General features: G+C 42.6%; 1 protein-coding gene and 1 long non-coding RNA gene across 3 annotated transcripts; one reads left to right on the top strand and one right to left on the bottom strand.

The window, feature by feature from the left end:
* Positions 1 to 837: 837 nt before the first annotated feature.
* pard6b (par-6 partitioning defective 6 homolog beta (C. elegans)) lies at positions 838 to 19,625 on the bottom strand. The gene is made up of 3 exons (XM_079358728.1): positions 19,281 to 19,625; positions 16,905 to 17,127; positions 838 to 4,413 (listed from the first exon to the last, which is right to left on the bottom strand). Exons 1-3 carry the CDS (start codon positions 19,341 to 19,343, stop codon positions 3,476 to 3,478), a joined length of 1,224 nt encoding a protein of 407 aa, XP_079214854.1. The 5' UTR covers positions 19,344 to 19,625; the 3' UTR covers positions 838 to 3,475.
* On the top strand, positions 17,135 to 25,072 carry LOC306833478. Of its 2 annotated transcripts, XR_013780359.1 has the most exons (4): positions 17,135 to 18,636; positions 18,776 to 18,826; positions 21,923 to 21,969; positions 23,322 to 25,072. It is a non-coding gene; the product is annotated as an uncharacterized lncRNA (long non-coding RNA). The 2 variants fall into 2 exon arrangements; XR_013780358.1 differs by having other exon boundaries at positions 21,923 to 25,072.
* The last annotated feature ends 623 nt before the right edge of the window (positions 25,073 to 25,695 follow it).

Consider the following 25,695-nt stretch of genomic DNA (forward strand, 5'->3'; position numbering starts at 1 on the left):
TAAAGAAAAACATTTCCATGTCTGCAATCTGCCATCGCACATTTATCACCTTTAAAAGTCTGCATCTCCAAAAAGATAAGTAAGACAATATCCGACTAACATAATGTATTTTTTATTATATGACATTGACAATATTTAGTAAAACCTACTTTGTATATTGTTTTTATTATTACCTTGTGAAATATCTTTGTGTGCCTGTGTAAATCACCTTCAATTGCCTGGTGTCTGAAAGGCGCTATCTAAATAAACTTACTTTACCTTTTATTACATTTTAATACCTTTTGGGCTCAAACTATTACGGAATATATGTTGGGAAAACTTTATTTACTATTCTCATTGCCTGTGTAATTATGAATTTCAAACATGATACACAACAAAATTATTGTACGCTTTATTTTACCATATGGTAATGTTCATATTATCAAATGTAAAATGAGAAGTCACCCCATACTCCCTTTAACTTATATAGTTAAAAAAAATCAGTCGGTATAAGACACTTGAGACCCAGGAACCTGTGACCAGCTCAAATGATGCACTCATGTATTTTTCCTCCACGTTGATGCGGGAATCTGTATTATGATTAGTTTTTTTTATCTCCATGTATTTTGCAGTGTCTTACTTGTGTCTTGCTTAAATTGCAACATGTCAGATTTGTCTCAATCGTAAAAAAAACTCTTCTGAAGCGATGTGGCATGTCAAGTCAAATAGAAAGTCCCAGAAATGTCCAGCAGATGGCGTCTCAACACCACCAGTTAGTAAAACAAAAGTTGTGTTAACCTCTTGAGCATACTTATCATAGATTTTTTATATAGATCAACAAACACCAAACAATAGAAATTGCTACATATTAGTTTATTTTATCCGGGTCCTCCAATCAGTAATTACAGGTGTACAACAAATCACTCATACATCTCCAGTTGAAATATTTTCATTACATGTGATAAAAATGTACATCATATATATCATTGATATGAAAATACTGACAATCTTCATTACAAATCTATAGCATAAGATTTTATCTGGCAAGCAAAAATCATTGCTCGATCACTTAAAAAAAAAGTAACACAAAGCAAAACATGTAGCCTTGTGTTGAGGTTGTGCTAATACAAGTTTCCCTCCAAAAAAAACAAAAAACCATTATGATTCCAAATATTGATTAATTCACAGTATGTAAAAAAAAAAAAAAAAAGTAAAGAGTCATGTTGTGCTCCTGCTTCCTCAGCCAGAACAGTAAAATCTCCTGCAGAAATCATCTAATATTGGACAATAACATGTGCCATGAGATAAATGACCAATCAGCAGACACGAATAAACACAAACACATCAGATATAAAAATAAAGTCATAATATGTGTACAAGAAAAAGTAAAATGGAGATACATGATTAGAGAATAAATAATGTAGCCGTGGTTACAATCCCAGTGTCCTGTGGTAAAGTTAGAAATAAAGAGAAATAAATTAACAATGATTTCTAAGTCTTCCCATTCAGAGTACCAATCATCAGCCTCCCGTTTAGAATGAAAGACGGCAGAATCCCACCAGCATCCAGTGTACCGAGAGAGGCAAAACAGAGCAAACCTTATAGTTTGAGATTTATTATTTTTTATAGAAATACACAACTTCTGAGTAACTTCCTCAGCAGTTTAATTGGATTAAATCTAGATTTAAGGGTGCATTGAGAAATAATTGTAGTTTGAATCAGATGAACTCCAATTCTGAAAACTCAATAAGTCCACTCAGTGTTATTTATAGTCTAAACATTGAATATTTTAAAAGGGCTCAGGACTTTTAATTCAGTATTTTTAAAAATGCAAAGTCCAACCTGTACAAAATTAATGATTTTTTTATTTATTTATTTTTTTACATTTTTAAAAGTCAAGCCCATTATAGACGAGAGGGAGTTCACGACAGCCTAATTATGGGACCTTTTAAAGAATATCACAGTTCAGAGCCAAGTCATACAGACCTGCCTCACCTTTATGAAATACAGACCGTGAATCCATTCGTACCTATGTGTGTGTTTGTTTAAATATTCCTCATTCAGAGCGGCCTTTATGTTGACATATGAGCAGTTTCTCAAGTATCACTGTATATAGCACTTAATTACTCCAGACCTCTGTGTACTTGGAGTGTTTCAGTCCAGCGATTCAGACCCAAGGTCAAAATACAGTAGTTATTCAGAGTACAGTTGTTGTTTTACATTCTCATTCAGTGTTTAGTTTTTTCAAAATCAGTAAGAAAAGAAATACAAAAATGAGACATGTTGCAGAAATACTGGAGAGAACACTTTTCATTTGTGAATGTTTTAGGACACATCCAAGTGAACTCAAGGCTGGGAAAAATAAAAAAAATAAAGTCACAGATGAATCTTGTGTGCATCACTGAGATGAGATGCAGTATGTCGAGTCATAGTCAAGACTGAGTGAACGGGGGAGAAAATGAACAACCAATATCACATTCACATGTTGTCACTGGAACACATGCAGGAGAAGAGATAGGCCTCTCTAACAACAGATTGAGTGTGACGTGACGGAAACAACGAGGGAATTGATTCTTATTTGTTTTCTTCCCAGGTAGGAGAAGGTTTCTAAAATGGGTCGATTCTTCTAATTGGTCAAACAGTCACTTGTCTTATACTGTATACGCATTATTAAAAAAACACATTATTCAAATCATGTAAAATGCAGGCTTTATGCAGGGGTTATATTGCTCCCAGTAATTATGGAAAATAAAAATCTGTCATTATCAATCAGTCATTAACACATAAAAGCAGGAAAGAGCTAGTGGTTAAAAGCATCCGAGCCACAAATAGACCCAGACTTGTTTCTTAGGTGGTTTATCCTCAGAAAAATTATTGCAGATCTCGGCACTCGGTCGATCGTTGTGGCACTTCGTCAAGTAAAAAGTACCACAACTGTGCAACCAATCACGTGCTGTGTCAACTCGGGGAAAGGAGGTGGTCACATTGTGGCGCAGGGCTGGGAGCGTGCAAACACAACCTTAGATTGTCATAAAATGTGTGAGATGAAATGTTTCGGGGAGTATTTTAGGGTGTGGAATTAACCGGCTCACATGATAGCTACCTTCATATATTTATGGGACGGATGGAAATTGTTGGGGATAATATTTGTCATCGCTGCCCTCTAGTGGAAGCTCACATAATAACAGTTTAAGAAGTAAAAACAAGTGCTCCTGGAGGGGTTTTTTTTATACTTTTTCACTCATCATTTTATGCCTGTAGGGTCACCACTATGGCACACTCGTGGTCGTTGGCATAGGGGTGAAGTGTTCGACATGTAAGCATGTTAAAAAAAATGAAAGAAAAATGCTTCAGCGGAATATGTACACATTTCGTTGTGCTTCTCAGTTTGATGGTCCATGATGTTCCCTTAGCTTGTTCTCTGATCCGTGACTCCCACACGTGTGAGTAGTAGTGTTAAGGTGGTTCCCAGTGTTTAAAACATAAATGCCCTGGTCTACAGAGTTATAACAGTGCCATCTTCCTCCAGACTCCGCCTCTCTGTTGCTCTGTCGGGCGAGGGCGTACTCGAAGTAGCGTTGGTGTTGCTTAGTGATCCGCTGCTGCCGCTGGCTGGCAGGGTCCCGTTGGCGTGAAAGGAGAGGGCGGAGGTGGAGCTGGTAGCAGCACGGAGGTTTAAGTGTGGCTCGTAGCGGGGCAGCGAGGGCATGCTGTAGTTGGAGGGGGCTCGTCTGATTGGCTCAGCCTCGCCTCTCGAGTCGATCACCAGATCTTCGTCATCCTCGTCGCTGTCCAGATCCCCGACAGGAAAGTTCTGAATGATGTGTGTTGGCATGGAGGCAGCAGCGCTGACCCCGCCCTGCGATGGGTAGCCGTAGTAGCTGGCGCCGCTGTCTGACGAGCGTCCTGAGCTGCCGGATGCCGTCCCCCCCCCTCCTCCTCCTCCACGAACAACATTATTTCGCTGGTTAGCAGGTTTCACTGTGATGATGAGGTTGTGGCTGTTGGCGATCATCATGTCCGTCACCTGGTCCAGAGACTTCCCAACCACCTCGATACCGTTCACCTCCAGAACCTCATCATTGACCGCCAAGAGGCCGGTGCTCTCAGCCAATCCGCCAGGCACCATGCGCGAGATGAAGATCCCCGGGACCTTCTCGAGACCCTGCGGCGTGACCCGTACGCTGGAGCCGTCGCGGATGTAGAAGCCCAATGGTTTCTCCTGGCCGTGCTTGTAAAGGCGAACGCGTCGGTGCGTCTCAGGGAGGATGTCCACATCGATGATGGAGGAGACGGGTCGGAAGTCCCGAGGGAGGCTGATGATCACCGGAGCTTTTTTCCTGGCGGCGTCAGGCCGCAGAAGAACCGCAGACAGCACCGTGTTTTTCTTTCTCGTCAGCGAGTCGGTGCCAAACGTAGAGTAGTCCGCCTCCTCTGCAAAAAAAATAAAAGAGGAAAGAAGAGAGAAGAGGAAGAGAGGACATGAGTTAACAAAAGCTGATAAATCTTCCATTAACATCACCCTGGGCTCATTACACATGAAGCTGTTATTCAGGATGACATTCTGTTGCATCATGTCGTTTTGGAAGAAGCAGGGAAGCCTGAGGCATCCCCTGCAGGGTGTCTGCTCCGAACACGCACACACAAGACACCGATCCCCAGATCTCCCCTCAAGTCAAACTGATGCCAAATGCCACACAAGCAAAGGGAGCTTCTTTTTTTTAAAGATTTATTTTTGCCATTTTGCCTTTATTATAGAAGTAGGAAAGTGGAAGAAGGTGGAAATCAGGGAGAGAGAGTGGGGAGAGATATGCGGGAAAGAAGCCACGGGCCGCGTGAGGACTATAGCCTCCATACATGGGGACGCATGTACGGCTGCTGCGCCACCAGCATAGGGAGCTTTAAGTCCAACTTACAGCATGATATCAGGTGCCATCATGCTCCTTTGTGAGAGGCAGCGGAGGGCAATCTCTATAGTGAACAGAAATGTGGTTTCACAGAAAGATTAAAACTTCACAGATTGTTCATGTCAATCCACACTACGAAATGTAAGAACTACATCTTGAAGCATGAAAGAAATGAACGGATTGGACGAGACAGCTTTGAGTTGGTCAGAGCTAAGGGAAGGGTCCCTGGGCTGTCGCTTCATATTTTACAGACGGAGATGAGATCATATTATATTCAACGATCAGTTATACCCAGTTCAGCTGGATGCCATGAAAGCCTGCTCTTCACGTCTTCACTTTAATGAGACAGTCTGGACTTTAACCCAACATGGCTGATGATAACTGGAGCAGCAGGACTGGACAGGTAAAGGAGTGAGAAAGTAGACCTTGGCTCTCTAATAGTTAACCAAATATAAAACACACAAGCAGCTAAACATTAACAGCTATATGACTTTGATTCTCTCCTCTTTTACAGCTCCAGTTTAGAGTTCTGCTGTTATTTTTAAATTTCCTTTCATTGAAATATGAGTAAACTTTTAACCTCTGCCATATTCCTCTTTTTGTTATTTTTGCAGCACGCTGTTTTTAGATGAAAGTGCTCTATAAATAAAGCTCAGACATCGTGCGTGTGCGTGTGCGTGTGCGTGTGCGTGTGTGGAAATATGAATTCAGGTGGCTGACAAAGATCCGGGCTCTTGTGTTCAGGTACGCACCCCACCGCTGCCCTCTCCACCTGAAAACCAAAACAAAGGATCAACTGTCCCGAGAAAGAGCGACAGGATCGCGTTTCAGTTCCCGTGAGGCGCGAGGGAAGTGTATGGACACAACAATATCTTCACTTCACTTTTCTAATGGCTCAAACTCTTCATGAGAAATTCAATGACAGCACGCGCGGCTTCATACGAGTGTGTGTGAGTGCCAAATGCTGAAACGTTTATTCAGTTAGCGAGCTCTTTACCTGCTTTTTAAATGCTGCCATAAAGAGGAGCATTATGCAAAATATCACACAGACGGATATTTTAAAAAAGCAACGACACACACACACACACCTCTGTCTGTCCCCTGACACGAGGGTTGCTCATGCAGTGCAGTCATGCATAGAAGTAGGCGATGCTCCACATCTCATTTTTGCCATTCAACCTCGACTTCTTTCTATCTCGACCATCCCTCTCTCTCCACAGCAGGAAGACACAGAGCTAACAATAGAGTTATAGTTATATGAAGAGAGAGTAAGACAGTCCCTCAGGGCCACACACACACAAAGAGGCAAAGAGATGCTGCTCTGGCTGCAAATTGTTTATGCATGCAACTTCCTTACCGCTGTACTTGCGAGCCTACAGTCACACGCAGACACACACGCAGACACACACACGCACACACATGTTAATTAAAGCACACACAGCAGTACACATGGATGTTTAAGGCCCATCTCTGGTTAGTGATGCCTGAGTTCTAATGACCCGAGTAACCCAATACCATGAAAAAAAACATAGCAACATTACAGCTCATTATAGCACAGAAGCAAAGCTCTCAGTCTAATTGGTTACAAAGGCCTATAGGCACTGACTGATATGAAACACACACACACACACTTCCTCTTTTGTGTAAGAGATAAAACATTCTTTGTTTCTGTGTGTTGAATTGTGCAGCTTTGGTTCATTTTGTTTGAAAATAGAGACAAAATAAATACTTGATGAGGTGTAAAGGGCTGCTGTATAGTAAGAATAAAGATCACTTCCTTAAATCGCGATAAAACCTCAGGTCTGATTGATTGATAGCGTGAGATTTGGGTTGGATACAAAGTGAGAAATCTTTATGATCAGGACGAGACTTACTGAACACCCAATTAAAAGAATCGTCAGAGCTTCATTCAGTGATCTGGCTTGAAATAAAATTTAACCTCTGATAGTCTCTCTGTTCATCTCAGCCCTACAAACTGTAACTATAAAGACAGACATTTTAAACCAGCAACGAGGTGCATTACTGCCACCATGTGGACTGGAGGGGATTTAGAGCTGAGAGTAAAAAGTCCCTTCCTTCATTCCTATCGTCCCAAAGAACTGATGAGGAAATGTGATCATTTGCATTTCTGTCGTCACTAGTGTTGTCATATTGTGCAGCCAATTTTCCATTTTGACACAAATCATAAATTGTCCTAATTCTTTGTTGTTATCACACACTCCACATTGATTGGCTGATTAATGTGTCAGTGACTGACGTATTCTCGCACCATAAAGTTAACTTCCCGCCCTGCTTGCTGGTTAATTTGATATCGTAACATCTTGTATTTTAGACAATGTGAAAGAACTCACGCTGAAACAGATCTGTTCAAGTTCTTGCAGACAAAAAACAGATTAGACCCTTCCATGTCTTAGGTCTGAAGATGTGAGCCTCCATCAGAGAGAGAGAGGGTCTCATTCTAAGGTTCTGGGCTGCACTGAGGGAAAGGTAGAAACTAAAATCTCCACCTGTACTTTAGAAAATACACCTGCACTATAAAAGTGTTGTACTGAAGCATAACCCTGAAGAAAAACAGAATCCTGAACATTGCACTTGTCATGGCACTGTACAGGTTAGGTATTCAAACTATGCAGTGGCTGCTTTGATTTCCCACAATTTGAATGGAGTCAGCGAGGAGGATGAGCAAGTGAAGCGATGAAGGAGAAAATGACATCCCAACACACACCGTCACAAGTGAGGACACATGCAGTGATGCCTGCCTGTAGCCTGTAACACACACACACACGCACACGCACACACACACACACACACACACACACACACACACACACACACACACACACGCACACGCACACGCACACGCACACGCACACGCACACGCACGCATCTCTACTCTGCCGGACTAAGACAACTGTGCCTAAGGAGAGGAAACCGCTTGTGCAAACTGGTGAACAGTGAACACATCCTCTTCCTGGGAGCTCTCTTCTTTACACACGATGGATGCATTATGATCCATCTCGGCTTTTAAAGAGCCAATGTTAATGGACCACAGTAAGTGGGATACGGAGGCTTAAAGAAAACACTAAGTAAAAGCATTAATTGATGCTTCGTAAAACGTTTCCTATATCACGCCAACATGATCATTTAAGGACATCTGAGCTTGGCCGAACCGATTTTTAAACTATGAGAAACAGTTCGACTCATAAATGGTCTCTTCATTTATATCTACACCAAAACATCTGTACAATATTAGCAATGGCAGCATGTTAACTTGATGGTCACAGTCTTTGGGTAAAGACAGGGATTTCTGTGTTTTTTAAGTTTATGGAGAATGTCTATTTTCCTTCATTGTTTTTTTTTTACAGAATAAACATACATACTTCTTGTTGAGTCAGAGCGTCACATGTATTCATTTCAGCAAACATTTGAACTTTTTAAATGCTTCCTGCTACATGTTCCCGCTGAGGGACTCTTGACACCTACGTCCTGAGCAGAATCTAAAGCCAAGGATTTATTAGCATTACAATGATGACACGGCCCGAGCTTGTCTTGTAGCGTAATGATCCCTGATGACAACAACGCATCACTTCCTGATACTTGCACTGAGAGCTGTGTCAGGGAAATCTGATACCATGACCAGATGACACAACAAGATGGAAAGGACAAACAACACAACTGAGGAAGTGCTACCATCATACCTTTCGGTAGTGTATACTACATATACTAATACTTCAGATGCACACAGAGCAGAAACATTGATGAAGTGATAGAACGTATAAAAAGCAGAGCCTCTCTCTTTACACACTGAACACAGATCTCAGAGAGGCGTTTCAAGATATATCACTAATATCCATATCGGTTTTGGGCATCAGAGCCTAAAATCCCAAATCTGCTGGGCCCTGATCTTAAACTGTCCATCTCTATTGATCAAACACAGATCTAAACAACATGTCTACCAATTCATCCGTGTCAGATTTTTTCGCTTCTCAATAACGATATCAGACCAAAAATCCCATCGGCCCGAATAAAAAATACATCTATCATGAAGTGTCTGAATATCTGGAGCTAAACGTGTATTATGACCTATCAGGACTGTCAGAGCAGATATACAGTATGCTTCATGTTTATCTGTAAATACTGAGTAAATGTACCAAAGTATGCATGTGTAGTGCTGTAGCAGCATTTTGTCTTTTTATAGTAAATAAAACTGTAAAAGCTTCAGTCTTCACAGTCCACAAATAAAACGTATCAAAGATCTGAGTTAAAGACAGAAAAACTCCAAAGTGCAGCAGTTGATGGTTGGAGTGTTCTGGAAACACTCAGGTTTTGTGATAACAAGCCTGGAAATCTAGCCCAGAGTCGGAGTCATGGTGCTCCTGACACAGAACAATAAGGGGGGGGCGACACACAGCTTGTGTGGATGAGAAAAAACAGAGGGGGGAGTACAAAAAGACGAGACGTGAAACAGACAAATATACACACAGAGTGTAGAGAGAAGAAAAGGAGAGAGAGCAGGAAAAAAAACACTTTAAAGGAGTTAAATCCCGGAGTGTTACTATTCCTGGCTTGGTTAGCATACCTCCCTGGCACAGCCTAGATAAAAGTGCTTTAATGCTGCTGATAAGACGGAGAGAGAAAAAAAAAAAAAAAGGAAGGAAGGAGGGAGGTCAAATTGCTTGAAGGAAAAGAAGAGGAGCAGAAAGCAAACAGCAGGCTGCACAGTGCACTGATAGGAGAGTGCTGCCTGGGAAAGTGAGACACTGCACAGACGCGAGCTGGAGCAAAGACAAAGCCTCCATGTGTGATTTGAGGAATGACTTATTAAAATCAATTATTCAAACGACCCCAGTAATGAACATCACCCTGCCTTTAGGTCTCCTCAAATAATCTCACTCATGAATTCTGTATTAAACTCATCATTCTTGTTTTATTACGCTGGTCTGACACGAGCTATTTATAAAAAAAAAAACAGCCAAACCAAAATCTACAGTGTAGAAGAAACCAGCTTTAATGTAGCAGTTCTCTAAGTACAGTTAGGACAGCTTAAAGGAGCACCTGTAACACGTTACATTTGCTCGTCTGCACTCAAGTAATTCCATCAATTTTTTAATGTGCCGACATAGACGTTTCTTCCCTTCCTGTTATGTCTCCTATCCTCACTTTTTCCTCCCCTGTGCCCTTCATCTGTCTCTCAGCCAGTCGTCCATCACTCAGCAGACGCCTCCACCTCTTTCACATTCTCTTCCTTCGGCCTCCTCCATCATTCTCTCTCCTTGCAGTTCATCCTCTCAGTGCTGTGATTTTTTTTTTTTTAAAGCCCCTGCTATTACAGGTAAATCTAGCACAGGAAAACAATGGTCCTTTGAGGCCTGTGTGGGAGAATAAATCCCCTCTGTGTGGGACAGTGAGTGGGACTGAGCAGAGAAGTACAGAGCTGATGAGGGGGTGTGTCGTACAGGGCTTGGAGAAGAACTACTTCTGGAGCTCGTACTTGTTCCAGCTCTCAGGGTAGCGAGGAGCAGGGAAGTCTGGGGCCGAGGCTGGACTTGAGCTTGGGACACTGGGCGAGTTAAAGGACAGCTACGTGTCATTTGTGGGTCAAGGTCTCATCACAGGGGGTCGGGTTTGGGGTGGTGCTGACAAAAATCTGGTCGGATAAACCGAGCCGTCGACGCACCCCTGCAACATTTAGTTTCCAGGAGGAGCTGGGAGAGGAAGGACAAGTTGTTGGGGAGGATAGAGGAGACGAAGGGAGGGAGGGGCCTCTGCGTGGACTTGGGGGACCCAGGTCCAGCCTCCAAAGCCTGTCCCCCATGTGTCTGAACAGGGACTGTAAAGGGGAGAGCTGAAAAGAGGGGCTCTGTGCTTCGGACTCTGTCCTGCCTTCAGCATCTGGCTCTGGAAAACAACACAGCCAACCTGCCATTAGATCTGACCGCTCAAGAATATTCATCAATGTCAAGACAAACTGTTAGCAGATTGCCCTGACACTAAAGCAACGAAAGACTGAGAAGCATTACCAACTGCACACAATTAAACTGCATCAACCATCCTGACTTACGGTAAGTATTCATTCAAGTCCGGGGCGTCTAAACTCAAGGCTTCAGAGAAACCTCCCTCACCTTGTAACAGCTACATTTCCTCCACACGCTTCTACAAATAATGGAGCAGCTTCAGGATGAGTAGTCAAGTCATTTTCCCCATAATAAATACAATTATTATTCTTTATATTTGAATTTTTTTAAATTATATTGTATGTATAAATTATATTGTAATTGCTCTCATTTTTTTTATTTTATTTAAGTACTTGTTTTTTTCCTTTCACACTGAGACAAATCCCTCTTATATGTTGATGTACTTCAAACGATGAGGATTCTAAAGGCTGCGGATTTTGTTCCATATGACTTGTATAGTCATCATGTAATGAGGGCGTGTCTACACTGTCATAAAAAGAAAACAATTTCCACATCAGCCCTCTTCATGTTTATTATGAGGACTTTTACATAGCTTAATAAAAGAGTAAAGACTGTGCTTAGAGGAGGAAGGAGGAGCATACATAGTAAAGACAGAGGCACTTATAGGAGCGGCATGTCTGAGCAGGGCCGGCGAGAGTAAATCTGAAGGAAAGGTGTGCTGAAATGAATTCAAAGATAAGCGTATCAGTTATCATGATTCATGTAAATAAAACTTGTGCACCGAGCCTGGGGGGACTGAAAGGAAACGTGCACGTTAGAAAAGTGCGAGGGGAACCGCTCCACATGCAAGCCACGACGCAACAACTCCGATTACCAATAGATTATAATATAGATATTAATTCAAGTTGAAAGCAGCTGTTCTCTTTGATGATTTGATCAGCTCACACTAACAGTGCAAATGAATGACTGCACACTCGTGTCTTTGTTCAGAGACGTCTACCACCCATGGAACAGCCCTTTGAAAGCCGGTGACAGGAACTCAAAAGGCACAACCTTAAAGAAACGTGACGACAGCTGCAATCAATCAGTTGGCTTTCATGGCATGTTTTTCAGTGTGTGGCTGACAGAGATTAAAAATCCAATAAAACATGACCCATATTCACCTGACACTATCCCTAATACACTCCTTCCTTTTCCTTTGGTGCTTATTACCAAAGTACAGCTCACTGTTCCCTCGCTCCATCACCAAACATCTCCTGTCCTTTCTCAGCTTCTCTGTCTTGATCCTAACATCTATACACGACTCACAAAGTCAAACTATTTCATTTCGGGGAAAATAATGTGCAGCTCCTCAACAATTCAGTTTCTCCCTGCCCTCATCAGACTCTCTTGCTTTCTCTTTCCATATTGGTCCAAAGCGTTTCTCCCTCCTCCATGTTTCTCATTCAACCCCCCCCCCTTCTGTACTCTATCCATTCATCCTTCCTAACTGACTCCAAGCTGAGAAATTCGGACAGTCTCTAAAGAGCCTGGAGTCCCAAAGTCTTCTCCTGCCGTCCCTCCATCTTTGTTCAGCACCAACTCTCATCCAGCCACATTTTTAAGCTCACGTTTTTAATCAGCCTGTGCGCTCTCGCTCTCTCTCTCTCTCTCTCTCTCTCTCTCTGCTTTATTACGTTTTTCTGTCCTTCTCCTCCCCTAACGTTCACCATCTCTTTCTGTCCATATAGACGCCGTGTTAAACGAGCCAGTGCTCTGCTGCCTGGGGTCCAGTCTGGCCCGCTGTCCTGTCTAATCTAGCCAGCAGACTTGATCAGAGGCTGGCCACATTCCACCTAAAATGCCAACTCGCTCGCTCACTCCCTTCGACCTCCATCTCTCTCCCTCTCTTTTATTTCTCTCTCTCTCTCCCTCCCTCCCTCCCTAGCTTGGGCCTCACTCTGCATTCCTCCCTCACTAATACTATATTCTCACTTTTTGTCCTCTCTCTCTCTCGGGTTCCACTCTTCTTTATTAGATGACTTTCATAAGAAATGCCCTCTCCGTCGTCCTGCCTTAAATATTGTTTACTCCGTCCTGTTCATCCTTCCATCTCTTATTATTAGACACAAATTTGTTCCTCCTCCATGCATTCCTGCTCCGGTGCTGCGAAGCCGTCGTTCCCTCTCATAATTACACGCAGGGCAATAATTCATGCTCTGTGGAAATAAAGAGATTCAAAGCAGGAGAAGTGGATTTCTTTATGACTTTCGGAGCAGAAACTTCCCTCCCGCGCTCCTCGGGGAAAACGACATTTACTGCACCTGCCAGCGCTTTGTCTCTCTCAATCGAATCCTTTCATCTTGCAGATCTCAGTTAATAATAGAAATAGATTTTTCCTCACATGTCCACATCATCCTGACACACTCTGCCTCTTCTGTCACATTATTTGATCATCTCTCTCGAATGATTTCACAGACTCAGGAGGACGTTGTTTGGGCGGGTAGACTTTGTCCACGTTGTACTTTTAAACTGTACGTTTCCTTGTCTCTTGTTGGATGACTCATGCACTGGTTACTGATTACTCACCCGGTCCCTGCTGGGATAAGCAAATACAAGCATTCCTGTGCCTCTCCATACCTTTACCCTCCACTTTACAGCTGATAAGTGGAGACCCATTCAGGGCTGAAACTGAGAGAACATGAGCAACGTCACCAAACAAACCCACACCCTGAAAGGTTGAAAAAAAGAAAAAGAAAAGTGCCACCATTACATGGATAACAACCTGGAAACTATGTATGTTGTGTGAACACACAAAGCAAAGAATGTTCTGGATGACTGACGAGGACAAACACTCTAACCAAGAAAATATCCTCTGACAACCAAAGATTCACCTGTGCTGAGCGTGACTCACAGTTTCACCAGTGCGAGGGAAACTTTATCTGGGAGGCAACTTTCAGCGAGCTCCTTATGGCCTACGACCAACTCAAATATCACAACAATTCTCTGAGCAACGATTTGAACGACAGTGTGAATCACTGTTTCCTCTTCTTTTATCACCGTGTTTCTCTTTGAAACAAAAAAAAACAGACCCATCCATTTCACTACAGAAGCAGTTGGAGGCTGTCTGATGAGGGAGTGTGTACAGTAGCAGAGCTGCCCTATATGTCCATGTTAGTGAAGTCATGTTACAATATTTGTTCAAAAGTTTCTTTATCTTTGGTGGTAAATAGGGATTTGCATTTGCCTGGGAACCTTTTTTTTTTTTTTTGGAAAGACTTCATCAGTGACATCATTTAGTCCGTCTGATCGTTTCCTGATTGGTCTTTTAGCTTTACTTTAAAGACACGTCACATCCCATTCCCTCCGACTCAAGCTAAATACGAGCGGCAGGTAAAGGCGCTCTCTGTCAACATGTAAAAAAAAAAAAAAAAGCTGCCATTTTGGGATTATGTCAAGATGACTCAAAGGCCAGTTTTGTCTTTGACCACCAGGCACTAGACGCATGTTGTGAACAGCCAGAACCAAATCAGTGAATCCAAAGTGTGCTGAGAGTGTCGGACATTTCCTCCAATGAATTCAAGTTATAGAACGACAGAATAAACGGAAAACACAGCTCGCGGTCTGTTCTGCAGCCTCCCTCGGGCTTAATGAGACTCCATAACTGTTAAGCCACCTATGAGCGGGCCTCTTCACTGCTGCCAAGGCAACCAGTAAACAGTGGACACCTCAGTGCCAGCTCCATCGCCGTCGCCACATTGTTCCAGAATGGAGGGAGGGACCCGGTGCAGTGGACTTGTGTTGGTGTGGGATGAAGCAGTTTTAAAAAAATGACCGACATAGACCGAGTCCACACACAGTCACAACCACTTAGACCACTTCTTCTTTTTTTTTTTCTTTTTTTTTAAAGCAGTGAACAGCATCAGTAATTGCCCGGTCAGTGGTGTAGCATTGATGCCGGAACAACAACAATGTGGGCATTATTCAAGAAGCAGACCACAACAATACAACTCGCAGGCTTCCATCCCTCCCTCTAGTATCTACCCATCAAACAAACACTGCGAACCCCCACTGAGGACAGAGATCAAGTGCTGGTTTTAAAGATAGCTGTGTCACAGCACTTTTCAATGAAGGCCGAGTAGTAAGAAATGCGAGTGTACACCGCGGGCTAAAGTCCTGCTCTGATGCAATAACTGCCGTCACATCAGGGCTGACCTGAGCGCTCCGTTACAGTTTTTAAAAGGATGGGTCAAACAAACGAAAAGGCAGCTTTTAACTGGACTGAAACAACAGGACAGAGTCGTTACTCAGCTGTGAGGGGCTGACAGAGTCGGGTCGTTCAGGTATGAGACATAACATGACTCTCTGACTATGACCCCCATTCTTCAAGGCTGACAAAAAGAAGGTGGTGTAAAACTGGCCTCCTTCTTTTTTAGACCATCTTCTTTTGGTGTCGGTCAGTTTGGGGAGACACAAACACGATCAATTAGGCAAAAAAGATCTTATAATAGTAAGAACTAATTCTATTGAAAATCCTTTGATACTGTATCTATGATTCTGTATGATATAACATGGACCATGTTATCTAGCTATTTGGGCTTTTTCTATTTAGTACCTGCATTTTTTTTCTATTTATCATCCCTTATCACTCTCTGTGTGTGTGTGTGTGTGTGTGTGTGTGTGTGTGTGTGTGTGTGTGTGTGTGTGTGTGTGTGTGTGTGTGTGTGTTATATATATGTCCAAAGTTGTCTCTCTTGTCTGACAAACCTCACGTCCCTCCAGCAGTTTAAAAATTCAAAGTATAGCGATTAGTAGAAATATTGCCGTGCTCGAGGATACATCATACATTCTCTAAACGCTGCTAATTTGCTGCATCTGCACACTGCACAGCTTTTTTAGCTGGGATCAACTGGTGCTAAGCAGTAAGGTGAAGGGGAGGGGTGCTGAGGGCGGCGTGGTCTGCAGGGGGGTTGTGGCGTTTGTGTGTGTGTGTGTGTGTGTGTGTGTGTGTGTGTGTGTGTGTCTTTGTTCTATCTTTTTTAAAGGCAGTGCGTGACTGATGTGCGATGCCTGCTGGCCTGGATGTTTTCCTGTGTGTGTGTGTGTGTGTGTGTGTGTGTGTGTGTGTGTGTGTGTGACCATCAGTGAGGGGCTGGTGTCTGGAGTGTGTAATTGAAACATGGTCCCATGCAGCGCTACACAGTGACCCCCACTAATCTCCCTCTGACAAAGTGGCTTAGCTTCTATAGGGTCATATGGCACGGCGAGACAGCTTAAACACAACAGAGCCCGCTGTCCTGCCTGTCCTGACCAGCAGACCCTCTGGACCCCCTCCTGCATGCAACAGGTCACACTCCCTCAATCATTAGTGAACGATGCATTAAAAAAAAAAAATGATACAAGTAAGCGGTCAGTAAATCTGACAGTGATGACAATAATAGTCTGTGTGTGAGTGTGTAACTCACTGTCTCTGTCTAACTAACAGTTATCATCAAATACGTTAGGATAAATTCCAATACAAAAAGAAAAGAAATAGCACATTTTGTTGGGTTTTTTTTAAATCTGATTTCAGGAAGCATGTGCACATGTAACTCGACGAGTCCCTGCATCATCCAACCGGCCAGCAAAGCGTTCTGTGCTGTCAGAACCTGCACTGACCGAACTCTGCATGTGAACAATTAATCATAAAACTGAAAACGCTCATCTATCGTCTCTTATGAAACCTCTTCTGTTGACCTCATCAGTTTTTATCCGTACACAAAACTGTGTCAGGGCAGATCCCTGACCTATCGCTGCGAGCTTTAAGAGGGACACCAAAGAACATATCGAGAGGACACAGCTGTTGATTGGCTTGTTTGCAATGACAACTCAAAAAGGAGTTAGGCAATATACGACTTTATGAACTTAACAAGTGAGGGGATACCTTGTTTTTCTTTTTAATCAAGACTGAATAAATAAAGCTTAAAAGCACTCTCTACTGTCCAACATGATCCCATTAGTCAATGCTGCACTCTTTAAAGCTAATGCTAAAGCTTTGTTTGTGTTTCCAGTGGAAAGCGGATCTGACCAAACAACCAAGTGGACAAACCAGAAGTCTTTGTTCAAACACTTCCTCTGCGCTTACCTTTCCTCTGCAGAAACAGCCTGAGTAGAGGGCTCGCCGTGGAGATGGCTTTGTGATAGTTGTCGTCATTATTGATGGGCAGCAGGTCGCCATGCACGTCAGCGTAGCCGATCAACAACTCCACATTGGGGATGCGATGGACGTGCTGCAGGAGGCCGTAGAACTCGTCGAAGCGGCCTGGCTTCGATCGATCCAAAGAGAACCGACGAAACTCTGCACCAAACTGAAGAGGAGCAGATACGCAAACATTAGTCAGCAGAGAATAACTGGGAAAATAAATATCCTTATAGGAGAGAGTCTCAGAAACGACGTCCATAAGAGAGCTCAGAAGTTGTAGACATGGGGATGTGACAGACAAGCACACAGTGTCCCACTTGTTTATCAAATTTCAAAACCAAAAGTCTTATCTCCATGTGGACCAGATAACACACTGCATGTGATCAAGTATTAATGTCATGTTCCTACACTCATTTGTCTTTCCTTTAAAAAAAAAAAAAATTCTAATTCAAAGTGTTTCCAGGGTTATAACAAGAGTCCAGCTAAACCCGTCCCAAACCCTGTAGAATAATAGAATACATGATCACATATATAATAGAAATAAATAATGAGTAAACAAGCAAATAAATAAATATATAAAAGAAGTCGCTTTTGTTGGAGTTACCATTCAGGATTGAAAGTAGGGAACAGAAATGTGAAGCAGAAATGTTCTATAAACAAGTGAATGAATAAGAATAATTCACACAGAGCCAAACTGTTTGAAGCAACAACAAAAAAAGACGTTCAAGTTCGCAGAAAAGGGAACTCAGTAACCCTGAGGCTTTTCAAATGATCTGCTCCGACGGGTCCTGAACAATGTGACAAATGTTTGATTTTTTCCCCAATCATCTCTTGGCTCCCTGACTGTCTCCAAACACACGTCAGCCAAGAACAAATGGAGAAATTGTGAGCCCTGTTTAACCTGACTGATTTATCAGTAGATCTGGCTCAAATTTTAAACTATCACATAAAATATCAAAGTTGGCATTCGTGCTGGAGGAGATGACCTAAAATATCTGCTTGACAATCTGATTCTATGAAGCCGTCTTTGGCTGACTTTAAAGAATGATTACAGCCGCCGCTGTCTTGTGAAAGTTGCATTGTCATACACATTTCTGTGTTGGCTGTGTGCCTCTGTTTGAGATGTTGGTGCTGCTCAAAGTTGACAGACTTTAAACACATTTGACAGCAGACACTCTGCTGCAAAACTGAAACACTTCTCGACGAAAAAGGAGCCCTCTTTGGGAAAAAAAACCTCATAAGCACAAAATCCGGCCATCGTGAAAACATTTCACATGAGCCTGGAGATAAGTCTTGAAAGATATAGATAGGTAGTGGTATCTCTATGTTCAGGACTTAAAGTAATAAAATCATCAGACACAAAGTTATTCCCTGTTGTTCTCAGCACACATGCAGTAACCTAAAACATTTTGCTGGCATGTGAGTAACTCAGTGTGTCTGGATGAATGGCTGCACACGCCTCGTCCTGAGACAACTGTTTAGCTGAGACAGAGTATTATGTCCCATTGGTGGTGTTGATTAAAAGTACCAAGTGTTGTGGTTACTGTTGCCCAGTGCTGACAAAAGATGATCTGCAATTCACTGCCAGCATATGGACTCTCATCAGCTTTGTCCATAAGAACTATAATAATCACAGGTTAAGAAAACAAATAAGTCAAGAGATTGTCTGAAACAGGTACATTTCAAGAGGATACAAAAAGACAATACATCCTACAGTAGCCTGACCCTGAACTCTGTGTGTGTGTGTGTGTGTGTGTGTGTGTGTGTGTGTGTGTGTGTGTGTGTGTGTGTGTGTGTGTGTGTGTGTGTCACAGACAGGAGGCGGGCAGCGTGTGGCGGAAGGAGCCATGAGCCGTATGACACCTGTAAGCACAACAGGAGCACACCCTTTATGAAAAGGGCAGATCCTAACACGACATAACGGGACAAATCTAACGCAAATATCTTTAAAAAAATGTTTTTTTTTAAAAACTTCCCTTGTGGCTGAGATGTGATGAAAACTTGGAGTTGTTCGTCGTTTGTTGAAATGTGCGGAGGAGGTGACAGGTGACACTGCGACGTCAGCTGACACTCAGAACTACCTTCAAAACTTACCAGCTAACTTACCATTTTAAATCAAGTTAGAATCGAACAACACCTCATTATTAATCAAAGTTTTAAGCATGTTAAGCACCAATCGATTTTTTTACATAAGTTGTGCGACATCATAAGTTGCTATCAAGCCACTTAGCACGCTAACTTAAATTAGCCTCATATTGGAGAGAGTGAAGGCTAGCTCACAGACATGAAGTGATAGAAAAGTCTCTATAAGTAACCTACCTTGCTCTTCACCTCCACGGCGCTCAGAGATCGGTTGCTCGGCACTCGGTGGTTTTTGTTCATGTTTCGATAGCAGCGGGACCGCCGCCGCTCGGTATCCTTCTCAGTCTTTACTTATTCCCTGCGTACCGTCAACACGGACTGTCCCACGGCTCTACGACGTCCAAAAGGTTTTACGGCTGTCTCTCCAAGACAACGACAACCAGCCGAGCTCAGCCTGTAAACTTGTCTCCTCTCATACTTGCCGCTGCCCGTCTCTCTACACCACTACAGTGTGTGTGTGCGTACTGTCGGTCTACCTCTTCCCATGATTCCTTGTGTGTGTGTGTGTGTGTGTGTGTGTGTGTGTGTGTGTGTGTGTGTGTGTGTGTGTGTGTGTGTGTGTGTGTGTGTGTGTGTGTGTGTGTGTGTGTGTGTGTGTGTGTGTGTGTGTGTGTGTGTGTGTGTGTGTGTGTGTGTGTGGATAGAGACGCGACACAAACCTTCAAAATAAGATTCAACCTCTATCTTTCTCTCGTCCCCCGTTGCCTTCAAAATAAGAGCACTTTACCTCACCTACCTTCTGCCAAACAAAGCAAAGATCCAAATATTGCTCTAAGAGGCCAGATGAGCTAAAAAATATATATATATAAGAAAAAAGAAAAATGTCATGTAGGGTGATCAGATTTTAGATCAGCATCTGTTAAAAAAAAACTGAAACTATTGTCTGATTGAAGGACACTTACAGATTAAATTATTTAGAGTCTATGGGCTGATTTATCTCTGTTTACTACTGATTACTTAGTAATAGTAGAGTGCACACATTTTAAACCTCAAAAAATGTGTTTTTTTCTCACATTACTTGCATAGATTGTTTGGGAGTGAGTTTTGCTTACATTGATGGACTATGTAGTGTTAGATGTCAAATGTGGGTTTATATGAGGGTATAAATGGTGCAGATTACTTCGTTTCTTACCTTTTAGTGACCTCTTCTGGCCAAATGTCATATAGGCCTACTGCTGCTGGCCACTGGTTTCAGTGTACGCACAAACTGAAATATATTTTAAATTAATCCTATCATTTAAGCTGTAGCCTATTAAAGGGATGCATTCAATATTTGTAACGTCTATACAACTGATAGTGGTCATCATAAAGCTCCAATATTAAAAAATATATATATGGGAGTGGGAGTGAAAATCTCTGCACAGGTGTTTTCATTTATGTGCCTAATTATATATACTCTGATGTTTGACTAAAATCTCCCACCACGCTCTCTTTTTATTTTAACTTTAAAACCTATTTCTAATGGCTTTGTTTAAGAACAAGTAGGGAAGTTGATCAATAATGAAAAACAATGTCTAAGATAAGGATTTAGGTAAGAAAAATATGTATGTATAAAAAAAACAAGTACATAGCCAACATCAAAGATAGCTGCAGAAAAATAACACCCAAGACTCTGATTGGCCAAAAGACTCAGTTAGATTCATGCAAAATGTAAAAAGCGACCTATTCCCTTTAGCGATACACTCAGCTGGATGGGATTACATTTAACTCCAGTTAAATCAATTTGTTGAAAATTGAAGATGTCAGAGGAGTAATGTGTTATGGATCTCACTTTATCTATTTCAAGATGCTTCATCGTATTTGAGGAGTCTTCCAGTCGATCGGATCAATCTTATCTCTGTTCACGTTTGATGTCCAAATCCCTAGTGACATTTATAAAATTAATAACATACAAACATGTTAAATACATTATGAAATAAGGTCAAGGGCTCTACGCGCTCAATATCATCCCTTTAAATTCCTTCACCTTTCATGGCTACACTTTCATCCTGTCAACTAATGTTAACAGTTTTAAGTTGTGCTGCAGATGCACCTTTAACTGTTACGCTGTATCTACAGTGCACTGCAAGTCTTATTACTTCTCTGTCAGCCAGTTCAATAAATTGAAAAAAACTTCAAATATAGAAAACATCTGGGACTTTCTTATGAGTTCATCTTCATTTTTTAATGTATTAAAGTGTATGGTCCAGTTGGAGCAGGAGTGAACATGTTCTGATGCACTGCAAGCCTGTGATGCAGCAGGCAGCTTATTGCCATCTTTAAGATGAGCCACTACCACAATGCCAAGTGTCTTTGTGTTTCTCATCTCTTCACCTCTCATCTGCAGAGAAAGCTCTCAGTATACTGTCTGCACTGAGATGATGATGTCCATCAGATGTTACTGCAGCAATAATTATGCAGCATGTGTTGGCTTTTGATTTTGAGCCCGTCACATGAACTGCTCTCCTTACAAAGTCGAAACATTGGTTGGTTGGGTTGCATGTGACAGCAAATGGCCGTATTTGTTCTCCTCTACTTTAACCACACCTTTTCCTGCCAGTCCTCTCGACCAAAATCTGCATGAATTCCAATGAGCCAATGTGTGAGCACAGCCAGTAAAAGCTTCAAAACGTTTGATACAAACAAGTGTGCAGGACGATAAAGTCGTTAACCTTGAGCATTATTTCCGCTACTTTATTCTCCTTAGAGCTCCTCTCTGTTGTCTGTTAATGATCTCTGCTTTTTTGTTTGAATTGTGTCACGTTCTGATGTTGTAGCGATATTAACCCAAAAAACTGTCACAATAAAAGTAAGAGTCATCCTCCTTGATTTATTTCCAGGCTTCATCAAAGACAGAGCTCAGAAAGTCAGCTTGCAGTTTGACAGGGTAAGGATGAGTCTGCCCCTTTAATGTATTGTTGTGTAAAGGAAATAAAGAGTAATCATTCTTCCAGGGGAAGACGTCAAGCCCCAAGCGAAGCTGATCAAGTATTTCTGAGCCTAGAGATCGACAGACGGACGAGCCAAACTGTTGTAGTCATTGATCTTCAGTCAAATTAATCTGGTATAAAGGAGAAGCTGAGCAGGAAGGTAAAGACTTGGCTACCTAAAACTTCCACGGTCTTTGATAGTTTAAGACCTGAATGACATCTGGGATACAAGCAGATAAAATTAGTCTGCACCTAAGCCCGTAGGATGGCTGGAATGACCCTTAGAGACAGGATCCAGACCTAAGATTTCCTTAAAGCTCTCTGTGTAAAGCTGCTACTCCTTTGTGTCAAAAAAAGAGCCAGTTGGGCTGCCAGGATGCTTTCCAGATGCCAACTGGTGGGAGACCCCAGGGTGAGCCCAGAACATGCTGGAGGGATTTAACATTTAATCTAGATCAGTAATGGTTTGGAGTTTCCCAGGTAGAAACTAACCCACATAGCCTTGTGTGTGTCCAATAATCAACATCGCATGAATAAATGGAGGAATGGATGGTTGACAGTCGTCTCTTTACAGGGTATGTGCGTACCATCACTGTTTTAACCTTATGATGCACTATGAATGTTGAGATGGTTCCGGCATAAACCCTTCAGATAAGGAGATTTAAAGGATCCCTCAGCCTGACCCTATCCAGGTCATTATGCTTCAATGCACTCGTGTACACCAATATGCTGGGTTGCATTTGGTCATGGATATGGGGGAAAAAAAGCCAATATCATTGACACTTCTTTCCTTTTTTGAATGTTCTTCACTTCCTTTGCGTCTCATAGTCATTCGTTTACCATCTTCTGCTCCTTTTTCTTTAATCACACAAATTACGACCCCCCCCCCCCCACCCAAATAATCTTGCTTTTCTGTGCCTGCTGAATGATTCAGTCTCCCCATATTCTTCCTGTGCATAATATTAACTGCAGTAAGGCCTTCAAAAGGCAGAAGGTGCTTGTAGTGGAATAATACCAACCACCGCGCTTCTCTCTGCCCCCCCATTACTGCAGAGGACTCGTGTCTCCCCCGCAGTCTGCGAGGCTTTTCTTTAGTCTCCTCCATTTCCTCTCCACCTCCATCTCTCTCCTCTCACTCTGCGTGGATATTGTCCTGGTTTGTGTGATGCTCTGATCTAGATGACTTCTGGCGACATGCAATATTCAAAGGATGCAAAGTGCATGGTTGCATTTTTGTACCCACATCAAATTTGTTCCATTAACCCTTTAAAAAAAAGCTCTCACGCCAACTCCTGCATGTTTCCTACAGGGGGCGCCAGCAGCGACTCCTCCTCAGCTGATATTAGACTGAACCTGCCTAGGATCACTGTCCCCTCGACCATGTCTCTCAACTCAAATCCTGACGTGTCCTCTCCATGCTCCTGCCCTGATGATGAAGCTGCTAAGGTGGACTTCAGGTGAGGGGCCATGCTAAATTGAAGTGTTGATAGTTCAACCAATTAACCTCTTTTGTCTTAAAAGTGTAAGGGCTGTTTCAGCAGCGTGCACCTCTTTGTGTCTGACAGCACAAGCTCACTAGGGCCTCTCCATCTCCCTCTCTCATCTACAGGGGGCGCCAGTCTCTACACCATCACCTCCCCTCCCCCTACTTCTGCTCTTCCTTCTTCCTCTCCCCCCTTCTCTCCCTCCACCCTAACGCCAGCTCTTGTCTGCCCCCACCACTTCCTCCCCCTCTCTCTACCTCACCCCTCTGCTCATCTCATCTTTGCTTCTCCTCCCTGACTCCCCCTTTCCTTCCCTCCCCCGAGCTCCCTTACCCATCCCTCCCCCCTTTGAAAGGCTGCTAAACACTCCTTCTGCACACAGCACTGCAGATGAGGCCTCCGCCTCCCCCACAGTCTGCCAGGCCTCTCTCTCCTCCAGCCTCCCCCACCATTCCTTCTCTCCCTCCCTCCATTCCTCCCTCTCTCTCTCTCTCTCGCTCCTTACAGCAGCATAGCAACACTGAATAGCCAGCCAAGAAGAGTCTTGCCTCTCTCTCTCTCTCTCTCACTCACCCTCCCCTCTTGTGCTGGGGTAATTTCCCTCCATTTTAGATTCCTTATCCCAGGGCGGCCCAGGATGGCATTTTAATTAAATATTTGGAGATGAAAAAATATAAAGTCAATGTACGCATCTCATCCCACTTCATTTACCTGGGATGGTAGAACATTGTGACTCACTAAATGCAACTCAAGCCATATCTGATTTATCTCTGCTCAGTGTTCCTTTCATCAAATGGTGCACTTTCGCAAAGGGTTAATATTCTAGTGTTCTATTTCTAACCAAGGCATTTCTACATCTTATTATTGGTAACGTGCAGACAGGCTGCATTCAGCACATCTGTATTCTAGAACACCGGAGAACATGTTGCTACGTTTCTGACAAACACATCATATATTCCGTTTCATGTTGTCCTTTTTCTCATTGTACAAATGGGAATGGGTCTCTCCAGTCAAGGAATACCTCGGCAGAATATGAAACTTGTTATGATCATCAGGCAACATGCTATGGAATCTGTGCATGGTAGCTAAAAGGCAGAGGTTTTGGATAAGATTTCACATGGGCACTGTTGCTTTTACAGAACCCATTCTCTACCCCATCTTTAAAATCCAAAACGCCCAGGCCAATCGGTTTACACTGTAGGGACTACACGAGTGTTACTAGCATTAGGTGGGTTTCAAGTGGGTCACATTGGCGAATATGCATGGGCTTAAGTTTGGCACTCCATGTAGCCATAGATACTGGATAGGTCCCTATGGGTCCAAGTCTACCCATATGGGCCGGTATGAAGTCCATTAAGGGCCCTTCATCAACCCATATGGGCTTACCAATGTGGGGCCTTCATGAAAACTCAAGACAACATCTGCTGAATAGCCCCACACAAGTGTTCTGCTTCGGATAGGAGCATAAACGTTCCCAGTTGTTTCACAGATGAAACGTGATTTGTCATCGACTCCCTCAGATGTCATTTCTGAAGTTAAAAATACACTAACAAGCCTTTATGAAGCAGTGATATCACTATTATGCAAACTGGATTTTGGGGGGGGGGGGGGGGGGTACACAGCGAACTCTTAGGTGATAAGGTGTGGAATAAAACTAATGGAGGATTAAATAGCCCTTTTTATGGAAATATGAAGAATTGGGAATTACAGTATGCCTCTTCCCAAGAATATTTTCCACTATATTCTCAAATTACAAAGCAATGTAAAATCTAATTAAAATGTGCTGATAGATACAAATCTATGCTTCACACCTGCATGGTAAATGAAATATTCAATTAGCTAATTTTAACAGCTCCTAAAATAAGATTCAATTAACCTCGAAGGACTGATCATTTTCTCACCTGGAAATTGCATGCTTTACTTCTTAGACAAAAATGAGAATACCATCGTCCATCAAAGTCACTTTCAGAATGAGATGGAAATGGCAATACCCTACAAAGAATAACAAAAAAAACAAACAAACATGAAAAGGGACATAACGTTTGTGGCCAATGTAAATAACCATACAGATTTTTTTCACTGCTAGTTGCCTGAATCTTTCTCTTAAGGTGAGTTTTTAAAGATAAGCTATTTTGGAAATCAGCTGCAAAAAGTGTCGCTCATCAAATTACACTTAAAAACTAGCGTCTTCACCCTGAC

Source organism: Symphodus melops, assembly GCF_947650265.1.
Source record: "Symphodus melops genome assembly, chromosome: 13".
NCBI classification, from domain to species: Eukaryota; Metazoa; Chordata; class Actinopteri; order Labriformes; family Labridae; genus Symphodus; species Symphodus melops.